This window comes from Hippocampus comes, unplaced genomic scaffold (assembly GCF_001891065.2).
Source record: "Hippocampus comes isolate QL1 unplaced genomic scaffold, H_comes_QL1_v1.1 scaffold314, whole genome shotgun sequence".
Classification (NCBI taxonomy): Eukaryota; Metazoa; Chordata; class Actinopteri; order Syngnathiformes; family Syngnathidae; genus Hippocampus; species Hippocampus comes.
The window spans coordinates 1,006,775-1,029,988 of record NW_017805152.1 but is presented as its reverse complement, the minus strand read 5'-3'; the positions used below and the strand labels follow the sequence as shown (position 1 = coordinate 1,029,988).

The window sequence follows — 23,214 nt, the reverse complement described above, 5'->3', positions numbered from 1 at the left end:
TCAGGCGATGACCAGGTAGGAGCTTTTAAAATAGCCATGACCGCAATTGTCAGAGACCTGGTGACACCCTACGTTTGAGATGCAGCAGATATTCTGGACTTTCTCCTCCTCCCACGGTCAAAATCGCCTTATTAGTTTGATTTAGACATTCTTGTTGATTGTCTCCTCCACTGCAGACTCAAGGAGGTCACGCACCTGGACATGAGCCACAACTGCATGATCTACCTCGGCGAAGAGTCCGTCTCCATGGCAAAGCTCACACACTTGTACCTCAGCCACATGTCTCTTCAGGACCTGTCAGATCAGGCTTTGTCAGAAGCCCCTCTGCTCTCCCACTTGGACCTGAGTCACAACCAGCTTCGTTACCTGGAGCCTCTCGCGGGCCCCAGAAACCTTGCCAGCCTCAACCTCACTGGTAACCAGAGCTCTTACATTCGAATGTTAAGGAGTGTTTCATTTTGCACGACTTTTTTTTTTTTTTTTTCTTGAAGCCAACCCCATCCACTGTAGCTGCTACATGAGGTCCCTAAGGAACTGGGCGAGCGTCGGCGGTGTCAAGCTGCTGGGAACCTGCGCAGGACCGCCTCACCTGTCCGAAGAGCCGCTCGGCGCCGTGGCGGCCGTGGACATGCGTTGCCGCAGCGGGGGGGACCCGCTGAAGGACGACTTTGAGGAGGAAGCGATTGCTGTCAGCAGCCCGCCGACAGCCAAACCCAAACGAAACGTCAGGTGTCCGGTGAACTGTGACTGTCACGTAAGTTCAAATTGTTCTGTGGACAATTAGACTCAACAATTATGATGAATATTGGTTCATCAATCAACAGCATTTTCAACCCCTTTTAGATCGAAGCACAGCATGCCACGTGTGAGAACCGAGGTCACACCAAAATTCCGCGAGGCTTCCCTGCCAAAACTCAACTACTGGACCTTCGTAGTAACCACTTCCACAACCTTCCCCCCAACAGTTTTCCAACCGCCGGCCAAGTTGTTTCCCTTCATTTGGAATTCTGCAAAATTCGTGAGATCGAAGGTGGCGCCTTCCGAGGAATGAAAAACCTGTTTTATCTGTATCTTTCTGACAACGACCTCACGTCCTTGGGCCCTGAAACGTTCACTGGAGCGCCGGCGCTCAGCTACCTTTACCTGGAGGGGAATCGTTTGGCAAAGTTTCCTGGTTCAGGTCAGTGGACCAGAAACATTGGCTCAAATGAATTAAAATCATACATGGTGCAATGAACAAAGAATGACGATATTTAACGTGTGTTCAATTCTCCTGCAGCTCTGCAACTCTTACCAAATCTGTTTGCGTTACACCTGGAACGCAATGCCATTTTAAAATTGGAACCCACAGGTCTGCTGTCCGCTGTAACTCCAAAACTAAGAGAGCTTTACTTGACCAATAACACCATACACACAATTGCCAAGGGCGCTTTGGACTCTGCCTTCCTTGGTAAACTTCACCTGGATTCAAATAAGCTGACAAACATTCCGACGGATGCGATATCCAAAGCCACCAGTCTGGAGGAACTCAACCTGTCTCAAAACCGGATTCTCTCAGTGGGACCAAACGCATTCCGGCCAATATCTCAAAGTCTGAAGTGGCTGTACATGGACCAGATGGGCACCGAGAAGGTAAAAAGTGAATAACGCTTGAGCATTTTCTACAGAATGTTTATGCTGTTTTACATTTTTTTGTCACTTGTAATAATGACACCAAACTGTTTTGTAAATTGTGGCATCCATTGAAGATGTATTTTCAGGGTGTAGGCATAGCTAGCTAGCTAACTGCACATTAAAGTGGTGGTAATAGGCAAAGTAACTCGGAATTGCGCTAGATAAGCACTAAAGTGGACAAATGTGCTCAAGACAGTTCTTATATAGTGGTATATTTAATAAAATACACTCAAGAAAATGAATTGATGTGAAAATGTGAACACTAATTGTAACTTCATAAAACTCTTGTTTATGTTAAAAACTGTATACCAGTACCTAAATGTAAACTCCGCTGTTTTGGACCAATCTAATTGTGGCCTAGAGCAACTGCACATTATTGTATGATTCAATTAAATGACCTTAACTATTCCCTTATGACACTGATGTGCAGATGTCTCGGGACGCTCTGGCCGGGCTTGGTCCAGGACTGAAGGCTCTTACGTTGAGAGGAAACCAGCTCAAGGCGCTTCCTGACTTGGGCTCTCTCACGGGCTTGGAGGTGTTTGACGTTCAAGACAATCCTCTGCTGTGTGACTGTACTTTGCTGCCGCTGCGCAGGTCAGTGAACACTTCTTCTCAGAATAATGGGTTTGTAATCAATTTGCAGAAACACTATGTCAGATTACTTGAGGACAATATAACATAAGATGCTCAATTCAATTTCTGTTTTAATTTATGTGATAGATAATTTACTTTGATGCTGATTCTTGATTTGTGCACCAGGTGGATGGAGAAAGTGAGTTTGGAGGTGGCCGCTACCTGTGGCCTCCCTTCTAAGCTTAAGGGGCAGAAAGTCAGGGATCTGGAGTTATTCAAGTCCTGTCCGGAAAACACCTCCAACTCAGGCAGAAAGCTTGTGGTTGTTGCGGCCCGTGCTCATGTAAAAGCCAAGGAACCCAAACTCAACCTGGTGAAAGCTTCTGGAGTCAAGACCAACCCGGGAAGAAACAGCACAAAACGACCAAAGCCAATAAAGAAAAAGCCTCAAAGGAAACTAGTTGTACCAACGGTGACCAAAAAGAAGAAAGTCATAAAAACATAAAACATATAATCAGATGGGCTAGATTTTTTTTTTTTTTTTTTTGCAATTGGTTCATTAGTGACACTGTCTAAAATGTTTATCATAACAAATACCGACTGTATGCAATGCACTGTTTGCTTCTGGAGTAAATAAATGCAAAACACAGGGATGTCAGACTTTTTTGTTGCAGGCCAGATGGTTTCCCTCAGAGAGCCATAATGCCTAAATATGCCCAAGTGAAACTCCCCAACTCACTTCAACATATTTCCTTGACAATATGCCAGCCAGTTAAACAAAAGCAAATAACTCTGGTTTCTGCGTAAACGCTAATACAACGTTATAATTATCAATAAGCGGCTCAGGCTGCATTGTTCCATGGTGTAATGGTTAGCACTCTGGACTCTGAATCCAGCGATCCGAGTTCAAATCTCGGTGGAACCTGAATTTTTCTTCCCACTCCTAACTTACGTTTGGCATGTTTCGGCTCATAAATATTTGTTACTTTATGCGATTAGTTGGAACGTCATTGAAAAAAATAATTGACTGAGTAGAACCACACAAAAACCGAGTTTTTTTTAAATACCTTTTCAAATCAAGCCTCCGTAAGAAGTTCAAAACAATGAACACGTACTATATGACAATTGCTGCTTTGTAACAATTACTGACGTTTCAAAACGTGTGCTGTTCATTCCTTTCGGAATTGTACTGCACCGGAAGTAGCCTCGAGCTGAATCACGTTCACCAATATTTTGTCAAATTCAAGATGGCAGCGGCGATGGACGTAGACGCACCTAGCTGCTCCAGTAGCGGAGCAAGCAAGAAGCGATTTGAAGTCAAGAAGGTATGGTTTCGTGAGTTGTTGAATTACTTAGCGTGAATAAACGCCACTGCTTTCCCAATGGATCAACACGCTAGCTAGTTGCCATCAATTAGCATGTTAAGTTGCTAAGTGCACTGCGGCTTAGTTAGCTTGCGATTAGCTTGCTTCAAGCGACGTGAATTTTCTCTTATAGTTTACGATAAACTTGTAGTTGTTCACTACAGGTTTTTGTGGACATAAAGACGAGACATCACGTGTGCGATCCGTATATATTCGTCAGTCTGCTAAGAGCGAAATCAACACATTTTGGAGGTTAATTATATCTAGATTACGATTTGTTTTAAATCTTAATAAAATGTTGATCGAGTGTTGAATTTGCTGTGCTCTACTAACGGTTATTTTATTTTCCCCACTAGTGGAATGCCGTGGCACTGTGGGCCTGGGACATTGTTGTGGATAACTGTGCTATATGTCGAAACCACATCATGGATCTTTGTAAGTTCACATGTAACACATACTCACTGCAGTTGTTTTGAGGTTCAGATGTGAAAGTGTGACATAATTAGCTTACATTTTGCCTCGGATGTCCACTTGAACGTATCACTATCAATATCTGAAACAATTCATCTAAGAACCAAGCAGCATACAACTGTCTGACATGTTAATGGCAGATGCAAATATCATCAGACAAATGCACAATGACATTGTGAATAAAAGCGATAGAAATATCCCAGGAACATTAACCTAGTCTTTCATTCTTAAAGCTACTTCTTTAAAGATGTAATTTGCATAAATGTGTGACTTGTTTCCCCATCAGGTATAGAGTGCCAGGCCAACCAAGCTTCTGCCACGTCTGAAGAGTGCACAGTAGCCTGGGGTGTCTGCAATGTGAGTTTGACTGAAGAAACCTGGTTATAATACTTGTCGTTTTGCCATTTAAGTGCACATTGTGCCTCATTAAAAGCTTCTCTGAGCAACTAGCAAGCAACAAATAATTTCTATCTGCAGAAAAATCTATTTAATCCTCATTGGGTGATGTTCTTAATGAGGACACTGACACTAACGTTGAGTGCTCATGTGTACATTTGTCTTTGTCGTCCCCAGCATGCCTTCCACTTCCACTGTATTTCTCGCTGGCTCAAAACTCGACAGGTGTGCCCTCTCGACAACAGAGAGTGGGAGTTCCAGAAGTGAGTAAATTAGGGATTTAGAATTTCACATTGCTTAAGTGTTTTGGAATATCAATTTAATGTCCTCTTTTTTCCCCCACAGGTATGGACACTAGCTGGAGACGTCCACTTCCTCCGTGACTGTTTTTGTTTAGGTTTTACCCACAATGCATCTCTTCCCTTTCACCTTATTGTAATCGGTTGTTTCTCCACTTTTTTTTGTTTCAAATAAACCGGAATATGACAGAACAGATGGAAGTAAAACCTTTTTTCGAATGCTTAAAAGTAATGTTAAAAATAAAGTGATGACTATTAAAGGCGATTTGAATGAATTTATGTAAAACGATCTTCAGGATGATTTGGGGTTGCAGAGGGCACTTGCTGTTTGAAAGAAACAATGTCACATGCCTTTTAGAAACAAGCTTTATTAACCATTTTTCCTAACTAGGTCAGACTTCTTACCTCTTTTCTTAATGACCACACCATTGGTTTGGTTCCCACATCCCAACAAACCCTCACTGTTGTTTAAATGACTGTAAAAATGTGTTTAACGAGTGCAGGAGCTCTCAGATTGCAAATGCAAGAAACATCAACTTTGTGGTTAATTGCAAGCTAAGTTAGAGGTCATGTGGATATGTCTCAGAAACCTCCCTGGTTGCTTTTAGTACTGATTAAATAGTTTTGATTTGAACTCACCCCCAGCTCCTCTAAAAAACAAGCACTCCGATTAAGTGACCAACTGAAAAGGTTTGATATGCGCATCATAGGTTTACTGAAAAGCCCTCAAAAACATCGCTGCAGCGAACAAAATCCTCGCCTCATCTCTGGTCTGGCCCCGTCTACGGCTGAGGGGCAGCGCCCCCAAACTTTGAGCTCAGCTTGGTGACGAGCGCCATGATCTTGGGGTTGCTTTGGTACTTTGTGATGTTCACTGGGTTCTGAGCCACATCCTGTAAAGCAGCCATCACCTCTGGGTCCTGTCGGGAAATTAGATCACTACTGTTGTAATATTCGAGCGAGACTGAAGGCTGTCATCATGTTAGTATCAAGCAGCCCTCGTGAACAGTGAGTCACCTGCATGGCGGTGAGCAGCTCGGGATCCTGCAGGAGGTCATTGAGACCGGGCATGCCGGCTCCGCCTGGGAATCCGCCGGGGAATCCACCAGGGAATCCCGCACCACCTGTGTCAAGCCGCTCATTTGGAATCACATCCTAAAATTTCCTCCGGAGGCCAAACGCCCAAACACTTTATGCATGGTGAGCGTTGTATGTACGCAGGAGGAATCACCAAGAGCGACACTTCATTTGTTGAGCTACAGTACATTGATAAAACGTGCATCAACTTGAAATGCGCTGATAATACATTTTCAGAACCAAGTGGAAAAATTATAGTTTTCAAAAAGCGCAGAAAACGTGCATCAACTTGAAATGCGCTGATAATACAAACAGTTTCAGAACCAAGTGGAAGAATTATAGTTTCAAAAAAGCGCAACAGCTACATTTTTCATTCCCACCTGGGAAGAATCCTGCTCCTCCTGCTCCTGGCCCTCCTCTGGCTTCCTCTTCCTGTAGGGACGTGAAAGACACTTTATTACTACTTTGCTAGGTATCAAAACATCACCTTCACGGAGGTGTTTAGTTTCTTGACCAAATAACTCACCTTCTGAGCCCGACTGTGCTCTTCCCTTGCTTTCTTGATACGCTCTTGTTTCTCCCTGATCTCCCTCTCTTCCCTCTTTCGTTCATATTTGCGCCTGTGCTCGATGATTCTGTTAGCCTGTGATGAAAAGAGACAGGGTCCAACACAAACGGCAGATTGATGCTGCAGCCAGCAACTCCGTTCTGAGCTTGAACTATATAAAGACGCGGCTGCTATACTGAGAAAGTTAGTCGTCAAAATGGGAATAGAAATGGTACTTTTCAGTGTAAAATATTTTTACTTCACCAACCAACCACTAAGTGTCCATGAAAACCACATTTTTTGAGCGCCGTCATATGAACATGCTTCTATCTGACCTTCGGTTGAACCTCCTTAAGCAGTGCGTCAGCATCCTCATCATAATCCAGTCTACATGTTGTGGCCAGATCCCGGGCGGCCTCCTCCCAATGGCCAAGCAGCCTGAAACGAATACAACGAATATTGCAAATCCTTCTCCACCTTGTGCACACTGATTTTGAAAGGGCAGATCAAAAGAATTTAGGACTGCAGTGCTGCTGCATTTTTGGCTCTTTGAACCAACTGAAGTGCAGAGTGACACCATCACGAACTGAAACCACGATGTCAATTATAACTGAACATTATTGTCGGAAAAAAAAAAGGTACTTGTGAGCTTTTCCCCTCCACTTGTAAGGCTGCGCCGAGTCCGGGTTGATCTTGATGGCTCGGTCACAGTCTCTGATGGCTGCGTTGGGTTTCAGCATCTTAATATAAACACTAACAAAGAAGATAGGACACGAGTAGCATCTCAAATTGTCCCCGGGGAACGACTTGAATCTTGGAATGCAAGAATTCTCACCTTGCCCTCTTTGCATACATGATGGCCACACAGGGGTTCAGCTTGATGGCTTCGGTGAAAAGATCCAGAGCTTTCTGGAGGTCTCCTACAAGAGACGGACGGGAAACGGCCTTTCAGGAGCGTAGAACTGTGCCGAGGCACAATAGCAATGCTCCATTCCTCCTGCCTTCATTAGCGGCGAGTGTAAACACTGTGGCTGTGTGCAAAATGTCTTCCCCTCCAACTCTGTCGTGGGTCTGCCATTTTGTTTGGCATTTTGAAAGTGCAGTGGACCCAAATTAATGTCGACGAACCTTCTCCAAGAGCATCAATGGCTTCCATCTTCTTGTCATTGGCCATGTCCATCATCTCTTCCGTCACCTGAGTGAAGGCGCGCACACACTTCATTTTCATAACTGAAATGCAAGTTTGTTTGCATATTTGCCCAGGAGTACATTTCACCTCAACATTATCCGGATCTCCCATTTCCTGTGGCTCGTCCGTGTCTGGTTCAATGACACCCTCAAGATCTATTTCTGAAAAAGCAGAATGCGGAACTGCACTGTGTTTCTTTTCAAGGGACATTTCTTATGAAGTGAAGTATTGCACGAGAGTTAATATTACATCAGACGTGCAGCATGTCGAACTATATCGTAGTCCTTCAAGCATCAAAATGAGAAGGCTCATGATGGATGAATAACATAACAAGGTAGCTACCAAATTAAAAAAAAAAAAAAAAAGAGGAATCCAGATCATGCTGGTCAAATAATTACCAAGTTCACTCTCCTCGCTCTCAGATGGCATGGGAGGCTCAGGCTCAGTTGGGGAAGCTGTCGATGTCGGAGGCGGACCACAAGGACACTCGCCCTACAATTATGAACCCAAATAAACCTCCATTAAATAATCTCATTTTTATTTTTTACATAAAACCTTTAGATTAGACAAAATCAATCTTGCTATGGATTATTGCTATGTTGCTTATATGCTTGATCGTCGCAAGTGATGGTAGTAGTACTTGTCGACTGATATACATCTATCTTGTTCAGAAACCAAATAAAAAGTATCAAAATCTACTATGAACAGGTGGGCAAGTGATCAAATTAAAACAATGAATGCATTACCTGGCAATGACCTTTGGGGGAGGATTGGGAAGGTATCTTTGCACCCATGCTGCAGAGTGGACAACATTCTTGTGAGCCAGATGAAATTAAATGCAAAACGTCATTGTCCACAAAACAATTTCCCCATTAAAGTTGTTCCGAACTGTGCATCTAAATTACACACAATATGTGGTAACCTTTTACAGATTGTTCATAAGATGCTAAAAGAGTTGTTTGTTCCAGTACTTTTTGCACAACGTGCCTGCGGAACAGCAGAATTCAATCGTTTTTAATCCATGAACATTTCCAAGAATGACCTCTTCAATCCCTTTCTGTGACTCTGTCCAAGACATGCATCATGCTGTTCACATTTAATGTGTTGAAGAGGGCTGTTCAAGTAATACTTCCAATTGAACAATGGCATGTATTGGTCAATTCGTGGCTCAAATCCCTGCTGTGAATTTTGCCAGGTCTGCTCAGTAGTGCAAGTCCCTTCACTTAAAATGATACATAATTGCCTTTGAAAAGACTCAATATTTTTCAACAAACTCATGCTGGTTTAACTAGTTTTTCAAGTTGCCTGGACCTGACAAGCACGTGGTCAAGTCTTTTCTTTTTGGATGGGAGGGTATATACTTTTTTTATGTTAGCAACATATTGACTGACCAACATATCAAAATAAAAGCACAGCATCTACGACTCAGAACACCCACGGACACAAACTGCAGTCACTTCTCAGCTTTTATGGGGCGCAACAGACCTCTGCAACCAGGTCCGGAAGAAAGCCATCTCGGGAAGTTGCAGGACGGCGGGATTGGACTCGCATAGTTGCACGAAGCCCTTCAACTCTGCCACTTTTCGAGAGTCCATGCTTCTCTGTCACGTCCAACACGCACTGCGTGGCATCATAAAAACAAACCACTCAGAAGTTCACCAAGTTTAAGCACCATGCCCGTTTACCGTTACATAGCTTAGCAGTTACATGCTAACGCGCATGAACGAGACGCATGCTTATTTATTTATGTCCGCACGCATTTTGTGAGAAATGATTCCAAATGATCACATTAACTCAAAAAAACGAAGCCGTTTGTGTCGCGAGACACCGATAACGACAGTAGAACAAAACAGAAGTTTCGAGAGACATGAACCACATTTGACGCACGATCCCGTCGGAAATGTTAGCATACTGCAATATTTACCAGAGTTGAAAGAAAAACAAGATTGTACGTTAAAGCGTTGAGTTTACTAATAATAAAAAAGAAACGCACCTGTGCAAGGGCTCGTAGATTCAACACAAAAGGTGAGAAAGCTGAAGGTAGAAGTCGATATTTAACGTCGCGAATCTGCTTCTTTGGAGCAGGCTTCGTTCCTGTCTTTTCATTCAGGCACTAAATAAGACAACCACATTTGCCCTGGTATTTGTCTTACAGGCATTACAGCGAAGACTCGAGCGCAGTAATATTTGTCATGAAGCATGAAACGAAATGTGTTGCAGGGTGATGACGTAAGAAGAGAATCGACCAATCGTAGCAATGCATGCTGGTTTTAGCATCCATAAGGCAAAAGTCAGGGTATAATAATGAAACGTATACCAATGCTGTTAGCAACCCGGCTAGTAAGGAAGCTGTCAAGTGACATCTTTTGAATTGTACTTGAGTTCTGTAGTACGCTTCGACTTTGTCAGGTTGTTGGCTGTTGGCAATAAATATTCTATGTTTGACAACTTCTCTGTTCCTCAGCACTGTAGAAAACGGCATGTGTCCGTGACCAGTGTCAGCGACGATGATGTCCTCGGGAGGCAGTGTGCTCAGGGCTGCTGTCACACTACTACCAAGAACAAGCTGGAGCCGAGGTGAGCTTAACTTTTTTTCCCCCCTCTCCAATACACTAAAAGCGAATTTTGAAAGGTAGCCCACGGAACATGAAGCTTGCAAAACAAAACTGGTGGCCCTTCACGCACCCAAGAATTAGCTCTCAGTTTCCAAAAGGGTGAAGACCCCTGTTATATCTTTTTTGTTTGTCAGTGAGATGTGTGCCTCGGTCACAACTGTGTTTAACCAAGCCTTGATTGGCCTGAACATTGGTATTTATATTATAAGTAAAACTGATGGTGTTGTGTTCTTCTTCGTAGGATATTTGTGGTGTCCATGCAGGAACATTTCTGTGAAACCGGGAGATCTGAAACCAAAGACGGTTCCTGCTCGCTACCTTGGCCAACCAAGCCCTTTTACTCATCCACACCTCATCAAACATGGTATCATTAATGTTGTACTCGTTTATCATTACATACAAATATGTCACATGTCCAGTAGTATTTTTATTTAAAGAAAAAAACAACAGCAAATGTAGGAGGAGGCTATATAGCATTTTTACTATCTAATATGCTAGATTCACATTTCCCTTCGAACAGCAGTGCATTGAGTTGCATAGGTAATAAAAATTCTGACATTGATCAACATAATAGCTTGGAATATTTTAAATTGTCTGGTCTTTTTGCCTAACCAGTAAATAAATGGCATCCCTCCAGTCACTTGGAATAAGCGCATACTGATTTGAAACATCTGAGATGATCAGGGCAACATTTGAATCTTAGAAAACGAGAATGATCTAGCAACAGAGGTGTGCTTTTTCTTCTGTTTCCTGGCTTCTGTCAGTCAACTGTGCTATTTGATTCTCAGGTGAGGTGACGCCTGGCCTGAGCCAAACAGAATATGAACTGCGTCGCCACAGACTGGCTTCACTTATCGAGGCCAAGTCGGACAAGCTCGGACCGTTTGCCTCATCCGGCACTCATGTGCTCATCGTTTTGTCCCATCCGACCCGCTACATGACTAATGACATCCCTTATCCTTTCCACCAGAACCAAGTGAGCTTGCATTCATTGTGATGTCCAGTGGAACCTCTTAAATGATGGTTTCTGAACAGGTCTTGTGACAGAGGTCTGGTACGATATGCCGACATGATGTCACACACGACTTTAGTCAAAGATTTGTGCAATGATAAAGATGCGCTTTTGCTGGTATATTTCCCAACCGTTCTGGTATCTGGCACCTTTGACTTCAGAGGCTCCATGTCAGGATCCATGGCATCCATATTCAAATATGAGACTTTTAAAGATAGACTGACCCAAAATATATACGCAACGCTTTTGTTTTTGAGATTCAAATTTTTACTTTTGCCAATCGTGCCCTTGCAAAACTTTGCCCAGGACTTCCTCTACCTGTGTGGCATCTTGGAGCCTGACAGCGCGCTGGTTCTGCATGGGAAAGGGCGACCGGACCAGGCCATCTTGTTTGTTCCTCGCAGAGACCCAGGCAGGGAGCTGTGGGATGGACCACGATCGGGGAAGGACGGAGCTGCTGCTTTGACTGGCATCGAGAGGGTTCATAGCACAGAAGAACTTGGTGTGGTGCTCAAAAGCCTCAAAGGTGGGCTGAATGTCATGTTGCAGAGACATCCCCTTGAATTCTCTTTCAAGCCAATGATGAATGGAATTTAGCATTCTGTATGGCTGGAAGTGCCTGAAGTGTCGCTTCAAGTTGTTAGCTCAAGCCTCAGAGCTAACCTCACGGACTGTTCTGTGTTTTACATTATTGAGAATTGCTGACATCTACTGTCAAGCCAGCCACGGACGATGCTGTTGAGTCATGTCGGGCGGCATGCGTCGTTCCGCAGCGAGTTTTCACTTGTTACCGACCCTCTGCAACAAATGAAAGCTAGTTGCAAAAGTTTCCCTGTCTTTTGTGATTCGATAGAATCATAGAAGCAAAATATTTTGTTCGCCCACCACAGTGGGGTAAAAGTACACTTCCCACTTGTAGGGGGAGCTCTGGACCAAAGCCATCTGGAGCTATTGTATTATCTACCTCTGCTTTTAACCGAGCTGCTGAAGGCGTTTAAAGAAGCGCTGAACTCTATCCTTTCCTTTCTACTGCCATCTTCCACCAGGCTCTACGTTGTGGTATGATCATTCTCATCCATCCAACCCTCGGCTCCACCAGGCACATGTCAGTCCCGTCCTGGAGGCGGGGCCAGTGCCACGGCCCCTCAGTCCCCTCATTCACTCACTCAGGGCTCTGAAGAGCTCATCGGAGGTGGCCCTCATGCAGGAGGCAGGTCGCATCACAGCGCAGGTGGGTGTTTCAGTAAACGTAAACGTGAGGTGATGTAGCTGCAGGGAAGCGTCTCACACCAATTCAACTTTCCTTTCAGGCTTTCAGGAGGACGATGGCTCTGTCTCACGGAGATGTGGATGAATCTGTACTCTTTGCTAAGGTAGCTTTGGCAAACTAAAGCGCGTTCCTTGAACTGTTTTCGCCGTTGGTCAGGGCATTTAAGCCCCAGTTGTAACGTTGCTGTTCACAACTTGATGGGGAGAGTGCACAGCTTCCCTCACAGTGTGAAAGAAATCATATCAATTTAATTTTAGCATGCCTCACCTAAGGCATCAGTATAAGAAATGGTTGTAATGCAACATACTTGGGCAGTTCTCCTGGCCCATACCCCAAAGCAAGAGGCTAAGCAGTTGGCGCTGGTGAATGTGGCACGACAAATTTATGTCTGTTCGATTTAACCAGAACTACACTGTCAGTAGAAAAACACCAGTTCCCTCATTCTCTGCGCTTTATATAAATAAAGATGTATTGCATTGTTTAGCCGAACGCCTTTCCCAAACATTATCAAAATATGTAACGTTCATCATCTAATTTGCAGTTTGATTTTGAGAGCCGGATCCAGGGTGCTAATTTCCTGGCCTATCCGCCCGTGGTGGCTGGAGGGAATCGTGCCAATACTCTGCACTACATCAACAACAACCAAATCATTAAGGTAAAAATGTGAATATGCTGAGCCAATTAATCAGGTTGATACCAAAATCGTCTTGACCACCACCTTCTGTCTGTTTCTTTCCCACACTCGTCTCTGTGACGGTCCCAATGCATTAAAAATTAGGCCCACAAGCTAATAATGCCAGCTAAAATAATAAGGGGGAAAAAAACGACACCTCTGGAAAGTTTCTTTAAAAAGGGGACACACGTCAAGCCACGCTTCTCCGTAACGCGGCCAATTAGGCTAAAAACAAACACCGGAGCTCGCAAAATGAGTAAAAAAACTGCTGGAGATCGCAAATGACGGCGGCCTTAAAAGGACGTTCGAGACAACTGGATTAAAGTTATGTCTGAATACTCTGAGATCGCCACAATAGCACTTTTGCTATTTCCGACATCCTACCTGTGTGAGGCGGAGGGGGATTATGCAGCAACGGCGACGAAAACAAAATTACGAAGTAGACTGGACATAAACCACACACTTGCGGTGTCATTGTCTCTCCTATTACCCCGAGATGGGACCGTCTGGTTGCAGAAAATCAAGCTCGGTGCTGTGGTGAGTCGTCATTTTCATGCACTTTGAATTTGCGTTGTGTCGTATTTTGAAGGCATTAAACATTGCCATAGCGTTGCGGCCAGATTAGACGCTCCTTGTGTTTATTATTATATTTCGAAAACACCACAGTTTTCATGCAGCTCATACCATATTATTTTGTTGTATTATTTCCGCCACACCTTAAATGCCGGTCCCTGAAAATATTGTCTGACATAAACCGGTCCGTGGGGCAAAAAAGGTTGGGGACCCCTGTGTTAGAGTGACTCGTATTTATTCGGCACTTTATTAGGTTTCTGTATGAAGGCATGTAAAATTTCTTGCATCAAGCTATTCCGTGGAGCATAAAAAAAAAGTTGGAGATGGCTGCTTTATATGCGTCAACCTTTATTGCTCTCCCTCAGGACGGTGAAATGGTGCTTCTCGACGGCGGCTGTGAATATTTTGGTTATGCCAGCGACGTAACCCGGACGTGGCCGGTAAATGGGAAGTAAGTTGATAATCTCGAGTTCAAAATCCAAATAAACATTTTCCTGTTAATGGCATCTCATTCCGCCGTGTGTACCCCCCCGTTCCTGCCAGATTTAGCGCTCCACAGGCGGAACTTTATGAAGCCGTCCTGGAGGTGCAGCTCTCCTGTTTATCTCTGTGCTCGCCGGGTGTCAGTCTCGACCACATTTACAGTACCATGCTGGCCCTGTTGGCAAGACAGCTCAAGCGTCTCGGCATCATCAAGGCCGGTACCAGCGATGCGGATGTACTCAAGGTCATGAGACTTTCCTTCAAAGACATTTGTCTCACCGAAAGAAGATTCGATTCGTACCTTGATATGTTTTAATCCGATTCGGGTTGACTCGATGCGATGCACGCTCATCTTTTAAATCAAAATTGATTTTACGATTTGGATTGTTTTTGTTGGCGGCCCAGTGGTCGAGTGGTTAGCGTATTGACCTCACAGTGCAGAGGTACCGGGTTCGATTCCAGCTCCTTTTCTTCTCCTCTTCCCAGGCTGCAAGACGTTACTGCCCCCATCATGTTGGACATTACTTAGGCATGGATGTCCATGACACTCCCGAACTGTCCCGCTCACAACCTCTCCAGTCTGGAATGACCATCACAATAGAACCAGGTAAAAGCATGACAAGAGCAACTTCCTACTGATTTTTTTTCTCTGGGAGGTCTACCATCTTAACCTACTTTGTGTTATTTTTATGATGTCATCCAACACACACACACTGCTCTGAAGCCACACCTATTTGAATGCTCCAGATGCTTTTATGTGTTCTTCTTACCGCAGGGTTGTATATCGGCGAGGAAAATGAGCATGCCCCAGAGTGTTTCCGCGGCATGGGTATCCGGATCGAGGATGATGTGCTAATACGGGACAAGGGGGGGCCCTTAATTCTTTCCTCTGATGCCCCAAAGACCATTGCTGCTGTAGAGCTGGCTTGTGCCCAAAGGTAGGGCAGGAGGAGACTTGGCTCTGATGGGAGGCGTTCGTTGTTCTCCATTTCTCAGCTGTCTCCATGGTGATGGAAGAAGATGGTGGCACTCCATAGAACTTTTGGACCCATCACACCGATCGATTTTAAAGAAAGAAAGATTAATTACAGCACGAGTATATTGGCAAACCAAGAAAACCTCAATGAGTTGTTAAAACTAATATTTGGGATGTTGCTTTTTTTTCTGGACGCATACAGTATATTTATTTGCATCCATTCTCAAAAAATGATCAAGAGGTTAATCTTGGTCTGATCAGTCCATAAAACTTGGTTCCAAACTTTTATGGCTCATCTCTGTACCTATTTGTAAAATCCAGTCTCCATCTCACACAAAACCCTCTTGGGTGCAGTTTTTTTCCCCATTGTGACAAAATACCATGGCTTTTGCACATTTCCACATTTCACGATTAATTTTTTTTTTTTTTTTTTAGGAGTAAAGGCTCCAAACGACAGTTGTGTAGTTGTATTACGTTGTTCCATTTATTGGACTAAGAAAGCTTCCAAGTACTGTACCACCGTCGCTTTAGGTTTGAGCGTCTCCCGTGCGTTTCCGGAGAATCCCGAACACATCCGAACACTTCCTCCTACCATCCTCCCCTTCACGCCTAATGTTGCCGTACCTCCATCCCTCCCCCCACATCAGAGTTGAAACAACAAGCCGCCATTTTGTTTGTTCGGACTGACCGTCCGAGCGGAGGAGATAACCGAGGGAAGGAGTGACTCTTGGCGACCGGTGACAGCCGCTCTGACAACCGCCGGCTGGAAAAACAACCTGGCCAGATCCCGTCCGTGTTACAAAGAGAGAAAAAGACCGGGAAAGAGAAGGCAGCTGTGGCGAGGAAGCGGGAGTCGGTGATATTTATATATATATTTATATATGAGAAGGAAATACTCTGAAGAAAAATCCAAGGCAGGGGGGTGTTTCGCGGAGCGGAGACGCGGAAGAGGGCTTCATAACATAACGTACGAGGGAATTTGCGTCAAACGGAAACAGGGAAACATGAAAAATAATAATGCGTGCGTCGCGCAGGAAGGAAAGAGTCCACATAGACAATTATATAAATAAATTGCTGCCGGGCAGAAGGGAGAGGTGGAAAGAAAGACAGGTTTAATAAAGAGAGGAGATAGAGTCGGGCTCAACGCGAAAGGGGGTGTTCTCCACCACAAAGAGTCAATGAGAGGTTTTACTAAGCCCCGAGTATTTTAAGGGGGGCGGGGGGTCAATTATTGTTGTGCCGATGCGGACGTGTTTGCTTCGGAAATAGCCATAATTTCATCAGTGAGCCAACGTCCTTGTTTGCCACAATACCTCCGCCTGCTTCACATTTTCAATAAAATCTCTTTTCCTCTTCTTGTGAGCAGGCGAATATATCACCGAGAGCAGTGAGGGGCAACGTAGGTTTCTCCGGTCTTCCTTGCAAGCGTTAAGGGAAGGAGAGTTAAGGGAAGATGCTCATCTGGAGCACAGATAAGTGATCGTCTGTAAAATCAAACGAGGCTTATTGGATCAATCTGACTGGCCGCCGATTGCCAATTAGCACCTCAGTTGCCCTCCAGGACTGTGCTAGCCACGAATAAAGTCTGCTTCAGAATCGCTTGAACCGTTTGTGATTTTTGACAAGTTTCTTTGGTCTCGTTGCCTCGCCGGCATGCTGCAGTAGGCACGATCTCTCGCCGAGGGGTTGCAAGCAGCAGATGTGCAATATGAGCCCGTTCTCGTGGACCCCAGTGCCTTGCATGATTCAAACACTCAAGTGCACCGATCAATCTCACGCATGACCATTTTAGTTTTCTCTGAGCAGACACTATTCTTATACGTCCCTGTGCAGCATTTTCCAATTCTCCTTCCACGGGAGCAGTACTTAAACCATTCCGCAACGCACCGGTTAATTGCCTTTTAAGATCTCGAAATCTGCAGAGATGCATGGCCATCTGAGGGAAATTGGCAACGCTACCGAGGATTCTCCCTGTGTCGTGTGAGAAAAGCACCGCCCGCAAAAGTGTTTATTGGGATTCCCTTTGGACGTCGCGCCGGAGCGTTTCGGACCGAACGACCGGATTTCCCCGCCGACAATGGCGGATAAGACCGAGCAAGCGACGGAAGACGGATCCCGGGACAATTATCGTGTCGCAGTACAGGCTACATGAGGTTGTCAGTGGGCCGCACGTCGACTCCACCTTCCCACCTCCTTCTGTTCAAATCTGCGAAGAAACAAACTCCGCCAGGGGAGGGGGGCTGATCTCTGCACACTGGAATAAACCGAGACGGAGAGCGGTGGAACACTTCAACATAGCCGTCTTCTCCCCTCCCGTCCCCCAAGCGGTGGGGGGACGATCAGAAGCAATTCGGATTAGAAAGCACAAATAAGGGGAACACGTTGCCCTCTGTGGATCTAAAACTTTTTTTCCCTTTTTGAATTTGTCAAAAATATGGCCGATAATGTCCTGGAGTCCGGCCCGCCTTCAGCAAAGAGGCCAAAGCTGTCCTCTCCAGCGCTCTCCGTGTCTGCAAGTGATGGAAACGGTACGTAAAGATTTCGTATCCATTTTGTTTACGACGAGACAAAAACTAGAGAGTGTGCGTTTATTAGTTATTCATCTTGCAATCCCTGCAGAGTTGCACGAATTGATTTGACACAAACACACATTAACAACTTGTTCAACGTGTGAGTGGGTTTCCTCAAGGTTTCGGGTGGAAGTTTGGTGCCAGAGAGCTAACCCCAAGTGCAGCTGACGGCACGATAAACTTTGTCTCGGTGATGTTTTGAAGCGTTAGCATCGATGCGCTAACTAAGCTAGCGACGACAAGATCCACCTCCAAACAATGGGAGAGTCAAGTCACTCCGATCGCCGTCAAAGTTCATGTTCTGCTTTAAAAGTGAACAAAATGGACGGACATTACCAGGCGTACGCAAAATTAAACAATCTCTTAAGCACATACACGAAAAACATTAGTCTATATAATAGCTTTTGAGGGAAAGTGACGCTACAAGAATGGGCTAGCTGACGAGCGTGTTTAAAAAAAAAAAAAAAAAAAAAAAACTACTGCAGCCACCGGCTCGTCTGCTCTCGTTAGCCGACTAGCTAAACACATCAGCGCTGATTTGCTCAACCGTATCGATCGCCAGAACTAGGCTTTTCTTTGCGGCCATCACTGCTGTTTGTTTTTGCGAGGCAAGATTTGTTGGTCATACGTTCAGTGCACGAGACGTTTAGCCAAATTGTCGTAAAGCAGCTAACCTTTGTTCGATACTTGATTGAAGTTGTGTAAAGCGTTGAATTCAAACAGAACACGTCGTCTGTTGTTGTGTTTTTTTTGGGTTAAATACCGCGTTATGAGGGAATTATAGAGCATTTCAAAAATGTCCTGTTCAGCGTCTAAAGGCCAAGTGGTTTTCACTTTTGTTTTCCCGACAATGCCCTTCCTTCTGCTTCTCCCTCCATTGTCTGCCAGCGCAGTGACAATGCTCCGCTGCTTCACAACCGATCTTCACTTTTCTAGATCATTTGGATTGCTCTCAATTGAATCGTACACTGAGGCAATGATTACACTGTTTATGCACAGGCACAAACTTTACGCTTGTTTTGACCCTTGCCATTACTACAAGAGAACTATACCTTTTGGAGGCGAGGACAGTCATGCAACACAAGTGCTTCATGATTTCAGTTGATAGGAATAATTGTTACAACTTTACTTACTACTAAGAAATAAAGTAATCTTTAGTCTCGCATTCGTTAAGTAGTTTTGTGAGCCACCATTTATGATGTAAAATTTACCAATAAACTAATGCTCAGAATAATAAGTGATGAGGCAGCTTGAGTCCAGTATTAGAAAATGAATGGAAGTTAAAACAAAGATACTTTTCAAATCTGAGTCAGCTTTGTGCGACTTGGGAAATGTCTGTAAGTCCTGAGACTTTGAAAGTGACAGGACTGCTCTAGCGGTTTCATCATATCCCTCTTTATTATATTGGGTGGTAAATTGTGACTTTGTTGCCTCTAGATTTTGGTTCACTCTTTGACCTCGAGCATGACCTCCCAGACGAACTCATCAGCTCCTCAGACCTGGGGCTGACCAATGGAGGGGACGTCAACCAACTCCATACTAGTCTTGGCGGAATTGGGGTGGGAGGCCAGGATGCTGCTGCAAAACACAAACAGTTGTCTGAACTTTTGCGTACTGGTGGAGCATCGCAGCAAGGTGGCCCTACTTCCAACAGTACCGGACCAGGGGCTTCCATGGGCATACTGGGAGGTGTCAGCATCTCCCCTGGTGCACCTCAAGGCATGCCTCCCCAGGGCCAGCAGCAACAAACCGGACTAATGCAGCAAATTGGGATGGTCGGAGGGGTGGCATCGCTGAATCGGGCAACTGCTATGATGGGTGCCCAGAGAGCCAGCAATGGACAGCAACAGCAAGGCCTGATGGCAGGTCATGTGATGAACGGTTCGCCAAGAATGGGTTACCCCGCCAGTGCAGGCATGGGTAACAGCAGTAATCTTTTAGCCGAAACGCTACAGCAGCAGCAGCAGCAGGCTGCTCAGCAAATGGGGGCCGGTGGTCAGCCAGGGATACGACCACAGCAACCGGGAGCACTGAACAAGGTAAACACACTCTTAAGAACCCGAATTCTGAATGTCACTTACTCCAATGCAATGACTAACTGTTGAAAAGCAAATAGTGAGCCGTGAAGCGCAGAACGCATGGTTGCATTTCTTTTCATTTGAACTGTTGCGCTCAGCTACTTTTTTATCGAGTTAGGGATTGCTGCAAAAATGAATAAATACCGAATGGAAAAACAATAAAAGAAATCACAATGAACAGCTTTTATTAATTAGTCCTGAAGTTTAGCCAAGGCTTTTCAATATTCTCACGACTAACGCACTTTGGATTAGGGGGGCCTACTTTTAGTAGATTAATCATGACCAGTTCCAAAAAAAAAAAAAATCACACTTAAGACATTGGTCAAAGTTGACCTTTCGTCGTTGCAAGGAGGGCTGGCTGATTATGGGTGAAGATAGTGTGGGTGTGTGTGTGTGTGTGTGTGTTGGCCTCTGAAGGGCAGTGTAGTTCTCTGCATGCGAGGCGTACACACTTAGAATGATATAAGAAGAAGAAAGTTGCGATTGAGCTCGAATAACATAACTCGTTTTTCACAGATTGGGGGGAAAAATACGTGCCTTTTGAGTATTGTTATATTACCAGTATGGATGTGTTTCCACAGCGTTTGTATGTGTGTGAATATTTGTTCAACACCAACTGGGATGTCACTAAACAGTTGAAAGGATGCTCAGGGAGGGCACAGTCACGTAACGTCACACGCTTGCCTCGCAATTAACATGATGCTTTCAGAACGTCAGGATCTTACACACACACACCGCAGCGTTCAGCATACGAATGGTTTGGCTTCAGTTAAGAATGTATTCAAGAGTGAAAGAAGCAATAATTGAAATTTGATTTTAATTTGAATTCATTGCCCAGCCCTTGATGCAACTCTTTGGTATGGCAACGGGGTTGCGGTTTTGTACGACACACTGCTCTATCGCTACTGGCCCGTTAGCCGTCTTGCTTGTCGCATTGCCACAGAATATCGTATAGATCTGGAAATGAAAGTGATAAGAATGACTCTGTGTGTCAACTGTTTGCTTCCTCGCCAAAAGAGACAGGATTGATTTTTTTTTTTCTTTGTTTATTCATATATTTTTTTTTTTGTTTTTTGCCTCAATGTGTTAGCTCGGTTGGTCCAAATGCATCGGCTCTTATCGTCTTTCAGTCTCTTAGTTTTCTCCTCACCTCCCGCAGATGAACATGATTGCCAATGCGGGCCCCTATGGTGGTCCGTTTGGTCAGTCTGCTGGCCAGGGGCTGCCTGGAGCAGGGTTGAGCCCACAACTCCAGAATAAGGCCGGAATGGCCAACAATATGGCCAGCCAGTTTAACATGGAAAAGAAGGTGCCAACGGGTCAAGGCATGCCTGGAATGGTAAGAATGATATTTTTTAAAAAATTGGATAATTTACCCACGACACCACAGTACCGTAGTCCTGAGGTCATAACTGCATACTCACGGCACCAAGGTTAAGTCGATCCTGGGATTGACCGCGGGCCGAGCTGTTTGGAGTTGGCCTGTTCTGGACTGCACTGGAGGCGGCAGCCTCCAAGTCTTCCTTGCCTCTCTGCTATGGACTGCCAAACCATGTCCACTTGTGTGAAATCGCAGGCACTTGTCATCTTGCCTTCTAAACGATGTCAGGAATCTCAAAATCAAAGTTCTATCTCTTGTCCTAAGATGCCTCAGCAGCAGCAACCTCCAGGCATCGGCAGCGTATCAGTCGGCGGAGCTGCGGCGGCAGCTGGAGCAGCTCAGGTCGGACTGGGCGCTGTGGGGGCAGGTCCCTGCACGGCGCCCCCTACAGCAGACCCGGAGAAGCGGAAGCTTATTCAACAGCAGCTGGTCCTCCTGCTCCACGCGCACAAGTGCCAGCGAAGGGAGCAAGCCAATGGGGAAGTGAGGCAGTGCAACCTTCCTCACTGTCGCACCATGAAGAACGTCCTGAACCACATGACTCATTGCCAGGCTGGCAAATCCTGCCAGGGTGAGTTGATTGCTGCGAACTGCTCGTTTGAGGGTATTTGTTATCGTGACAGCGTCCCCATTTTTTCTTACCGGTTGTCGTTATGTTTAAATATAGTCATTTATCACGTGTTGCGTATCAGTTGAGCAAATGCATTTGGCATTTTTCAATGTTCTTCCGTTCCTGAGTCGTCATTTCCCTTTTCCTCCTCATCTTTAAACTTGCCTCCGTCGTCGTCCTTTCCGTCCTAGTGGCGCATTGTGCCTCATCGAGACAGATCATCTCTCATTGGAAGAATTGCACGAGACATGACTGTCCTGTGTGCCTGCCTTTGAAAAACGCTGGAGACAAGAGGAACCAGCAATGTGAGTGGTCCTGCGGGTCTCCGCATGGATGTTTGTTTTTCTACACCAGACTTGGGTTCTGTTCGCATGACCTTATGAGTCAGGGTCAACCAGAATTCAACGGACACCACAGGTGCATATCCTTTGTTTGTTCTCCAATCTTGTCCTCTGTATCTTCCCATCACGACAGCTCTTGTCAGTAGTGCGGGGCTCGGTTTGGTGAACTCTTTAGGTTCAGGAGTACCGGGTGGCCAGTCCAATACTCCAAATCTGAACCCACCAAATCAGATCGACCCCAGCTCCATCGAGAGGGCCTACGCCGCGCTTGGTCTTACCTACCAGGGCAACCAGATGCAACCACAGCCGCCCCAGGCCAACATGCCTAACCAGGGGATGCAGGGGCAAGCCGCGATGCGGAATCTGAATGTCATGGGTTAGTTTGTTTGCTCTTTGTGAACATTTGCATGTACGGTACTCTGGTACCTTGACTTAAGAGTGGCCCACTGTACAAGTTTTTCCTGTGGACAGCGACATCGTGTATCCAAAAAAAACCCCAAAAACTGTTGGGGTCACTCAGAAGTCAAGGTCCCATCATACAAGTAACTTGAGATACAAGCTTGGTTATGGAACAAATTAAACCTGTAAGTCAAAGCAGTACAGGGGTTAACGTAGCCGCACGGCATGTTTTTGAAATCTTTCAACCCAGGAGGAAACTCAATGGGAGTGAATGGTGGAGTGCAGCCCCCCAACCATCAGGCGTCCCTGCTACCAGATGCCATGTTGCAAAACAGTCTAAATGCGCAGAGGTATGACTACTTGACATTGGCGACACATTTCTGAAATCAGACAGCTCGTGCTCAACATCCCCAACGTTGTCTCTATCGCGTTCCCCCGTGGCCCTGACCACAGTTTGGTAAACGATGGTGTGGGCAACCTGGGATCCATGCCCACTGCAGCTCCTCCGTCAGTAGCCATGAGGAAGTCTTGGCACGAAGACATCACGCAAGACCTGCGCAACCACCTCGTGCACAAGCTGTGAGTCTGCCCAGCACTTCAATGTCTCTCACCCCCCCCCCCCAAAAAAAAAAAAGATTGC

General features: G+C 45.3%; 5 protein-coding genes and 1 non-coding gene across 14 annotated transcripts in view; 5 read left to right on the top strand and 1 right to left on the bottom strand.

Moving 5' to 3' along the window:
* chadla (chondroadherin-like a) overlaps positions 1–2,783 on the top strand; it is a 5,174-nt gene extending 2,391 nt beyond the window's left edge. Inside the window, exons 7-11 of the mRNA XM_019868240.1 lie at positions 492–754; positions 844–1,180; positions 1,280–1,632; positions 2,105–2,271; positions 2,437–2,783. Coding sequence (XP_019723799.1) covers positions 492–754; positions 844–1,180; positions 1,280–1,632; positions 2,105–2,271; positions 2,437–2,755 — 1,439 coding nt within the window. The 3' untranslated portion in view covers positions 2,756–2,783. The remainder of the gene's footprint in view (positions 1–491; positions 755–843; positions 1,181–1,279; positions 1,633–2,104; positions 2,272–2,436) is intronic.
* Positions 2,784–3,103: 320 nt separating this feature from the next.
* Positions 3,104–3,175, top strand: trnaq-cug (transfer RNA glutamine (anticodon CUG)). The gene has a single exon. It is a non-coding gene; the product is annotated as a tRNA-Gln (tRNA).
* A 260-nt stretch (positions 3,176–3,435) lies between these two features.
* On the top strand, positions 3,436–4,974 carry rbx1 (ring-box 1, E3 ubiquitin protein ligase). Its single transcript, XM_019868268.1, has 5 exons — positions 3,436–3,575; positions 3,971–4,049; positions 4,372–4,442; positions 4,659–4,744; positions 4,827–4,974. Exons 1-5 carry the CDS (start codon positions 3,498–3,500, stop codon positions 4,837–4,839), a joined length of 327 nt encoding a protein of 108 aa, XP_019723827.1. The 5' UTR covers positions 3,436–3,497; the 3' UTR covers positions 4,840–4,974.
* Positions 4,975–5,128: 154 nt separating this feature from the next.
* Positions 5,129–9,711, bottom strand: st13 (ST13 Hsp70 interacting protein). The gene is made up of 13 exons (XM_019868263.1): positions 9,587–9,711; positions 9,079–9,213; positions 8,340–8,388; positions 7,992–8,085; positions 7,681–7,754; positions 7,533–7,599; positions 7,240–7,324; positions 7,047–7,157; positions 6,740–6,842; positions 6,384–6,500; positions 6,238–6,289; positions 5,798–5,904; positions 5,129–5,700 (listed from the first exon to the last, which is right to left on the bottom strand). The coding sequence occupies exons 2-13, from the start codon at positions 9,186–9,188 to the stop codon at positions 5,563–5,565; spliced, it is 1,107 nt and encodes a 368-aa protein (XP_019723822.1). The 5' UTR covers positions 9,189–9,213; positions 9,587–9,711; the 3' UTR covers positions 5,129–5,562.
* A 76-nt stretch (positions 9,712–9,787) lies between these two features.
* On the top strand, positions 9,788–15,483 carry xpnpep3 (X-prolyl aminopeptidase 3, mitochondrial). 3 transcript variants are annotated; one of them, XM_019868259.1, is made up of 12 exons: positions 9,788–9,889; positions 10,058–10,170; positions 10,450–10,572; positions 10,997–11,184; positions 11,527–11,746; positions 12,267–12,451; positions 12,531–12,593; positions 13,032–13,145; positions 14,102–14,187; positions 14,280–14,463; positions 14,706–14,826; positions 14,995–15,483. In XM_019868259.1, exons 2-12 carry the CDS (start codon positions 10,101–10,103, stop codon positions 15,159–15,161), a joined length of 1,521 nt encoding a protein of 506 aa, XP_019723818.1. In that variant the 5' UTR covers positions 9,788–9,889; positions 10,058–10,100; the 3' UTR covers positions 15,162–15,483. The 3 variants fall into 3 exon arrangements, with proteins under 3 accessions (XP_019723818.1, XP_019723816.1, XP_019723817.1); XM_019868258.1 differs by lacking the exon at positions 9,788–9,889 and adding an exon at positions 9,949–9,966; XM_019868257.1 differs by lacking the exon at positions 9,788–9,889 and having other exon boundaries at positions 9,912–10,170.
* Positions 15,484–15,620: 137 nt separating this feature from the next.
* Positions 15,621–23,214, top strand: part of ep300b (EP300 lysine acetyltransferase b) — a 21,870-nt gene continuing 14,276 nt past the window's right edge. For all 7 annotated transcript variants that reach the window (XM_019868249.1, XM_019868250.1, XM_019868251.1 and 4 more), the window contains exons 1-8: positions 15,621–17,723; positions 19,203–19,804; positions 21,003–21,182; positions 21,489–21,795; positions 22,026–22,139; positions 22,309–22,551; positions 22,825–22,924; positions 23,028–23,153. In XM_019868249.1, the coding sequence (XP_019723808.1) occupies positions 17,630–17,723; positions 19,203–19,804; positions 21,003–21,182; positions 21,489–21,795; positions 22,026–22,139; positions 22,309–22,551; positions 22,825–22,924; positions 23,028–23,153 (1,766 nt within the window). In that variant the 5' untranslated portion in view covers positions 15,621–17,629. The remainder of the gene's footprint in view (positions 17,724–19,202; positions 19,805–21,002; positions 21,183–21,488; positions 21,796–22,025; positions 22,140–22,308; positions 22,552–22,824; positions 22,925–23,027; positions 23,154–23,214) is intronic.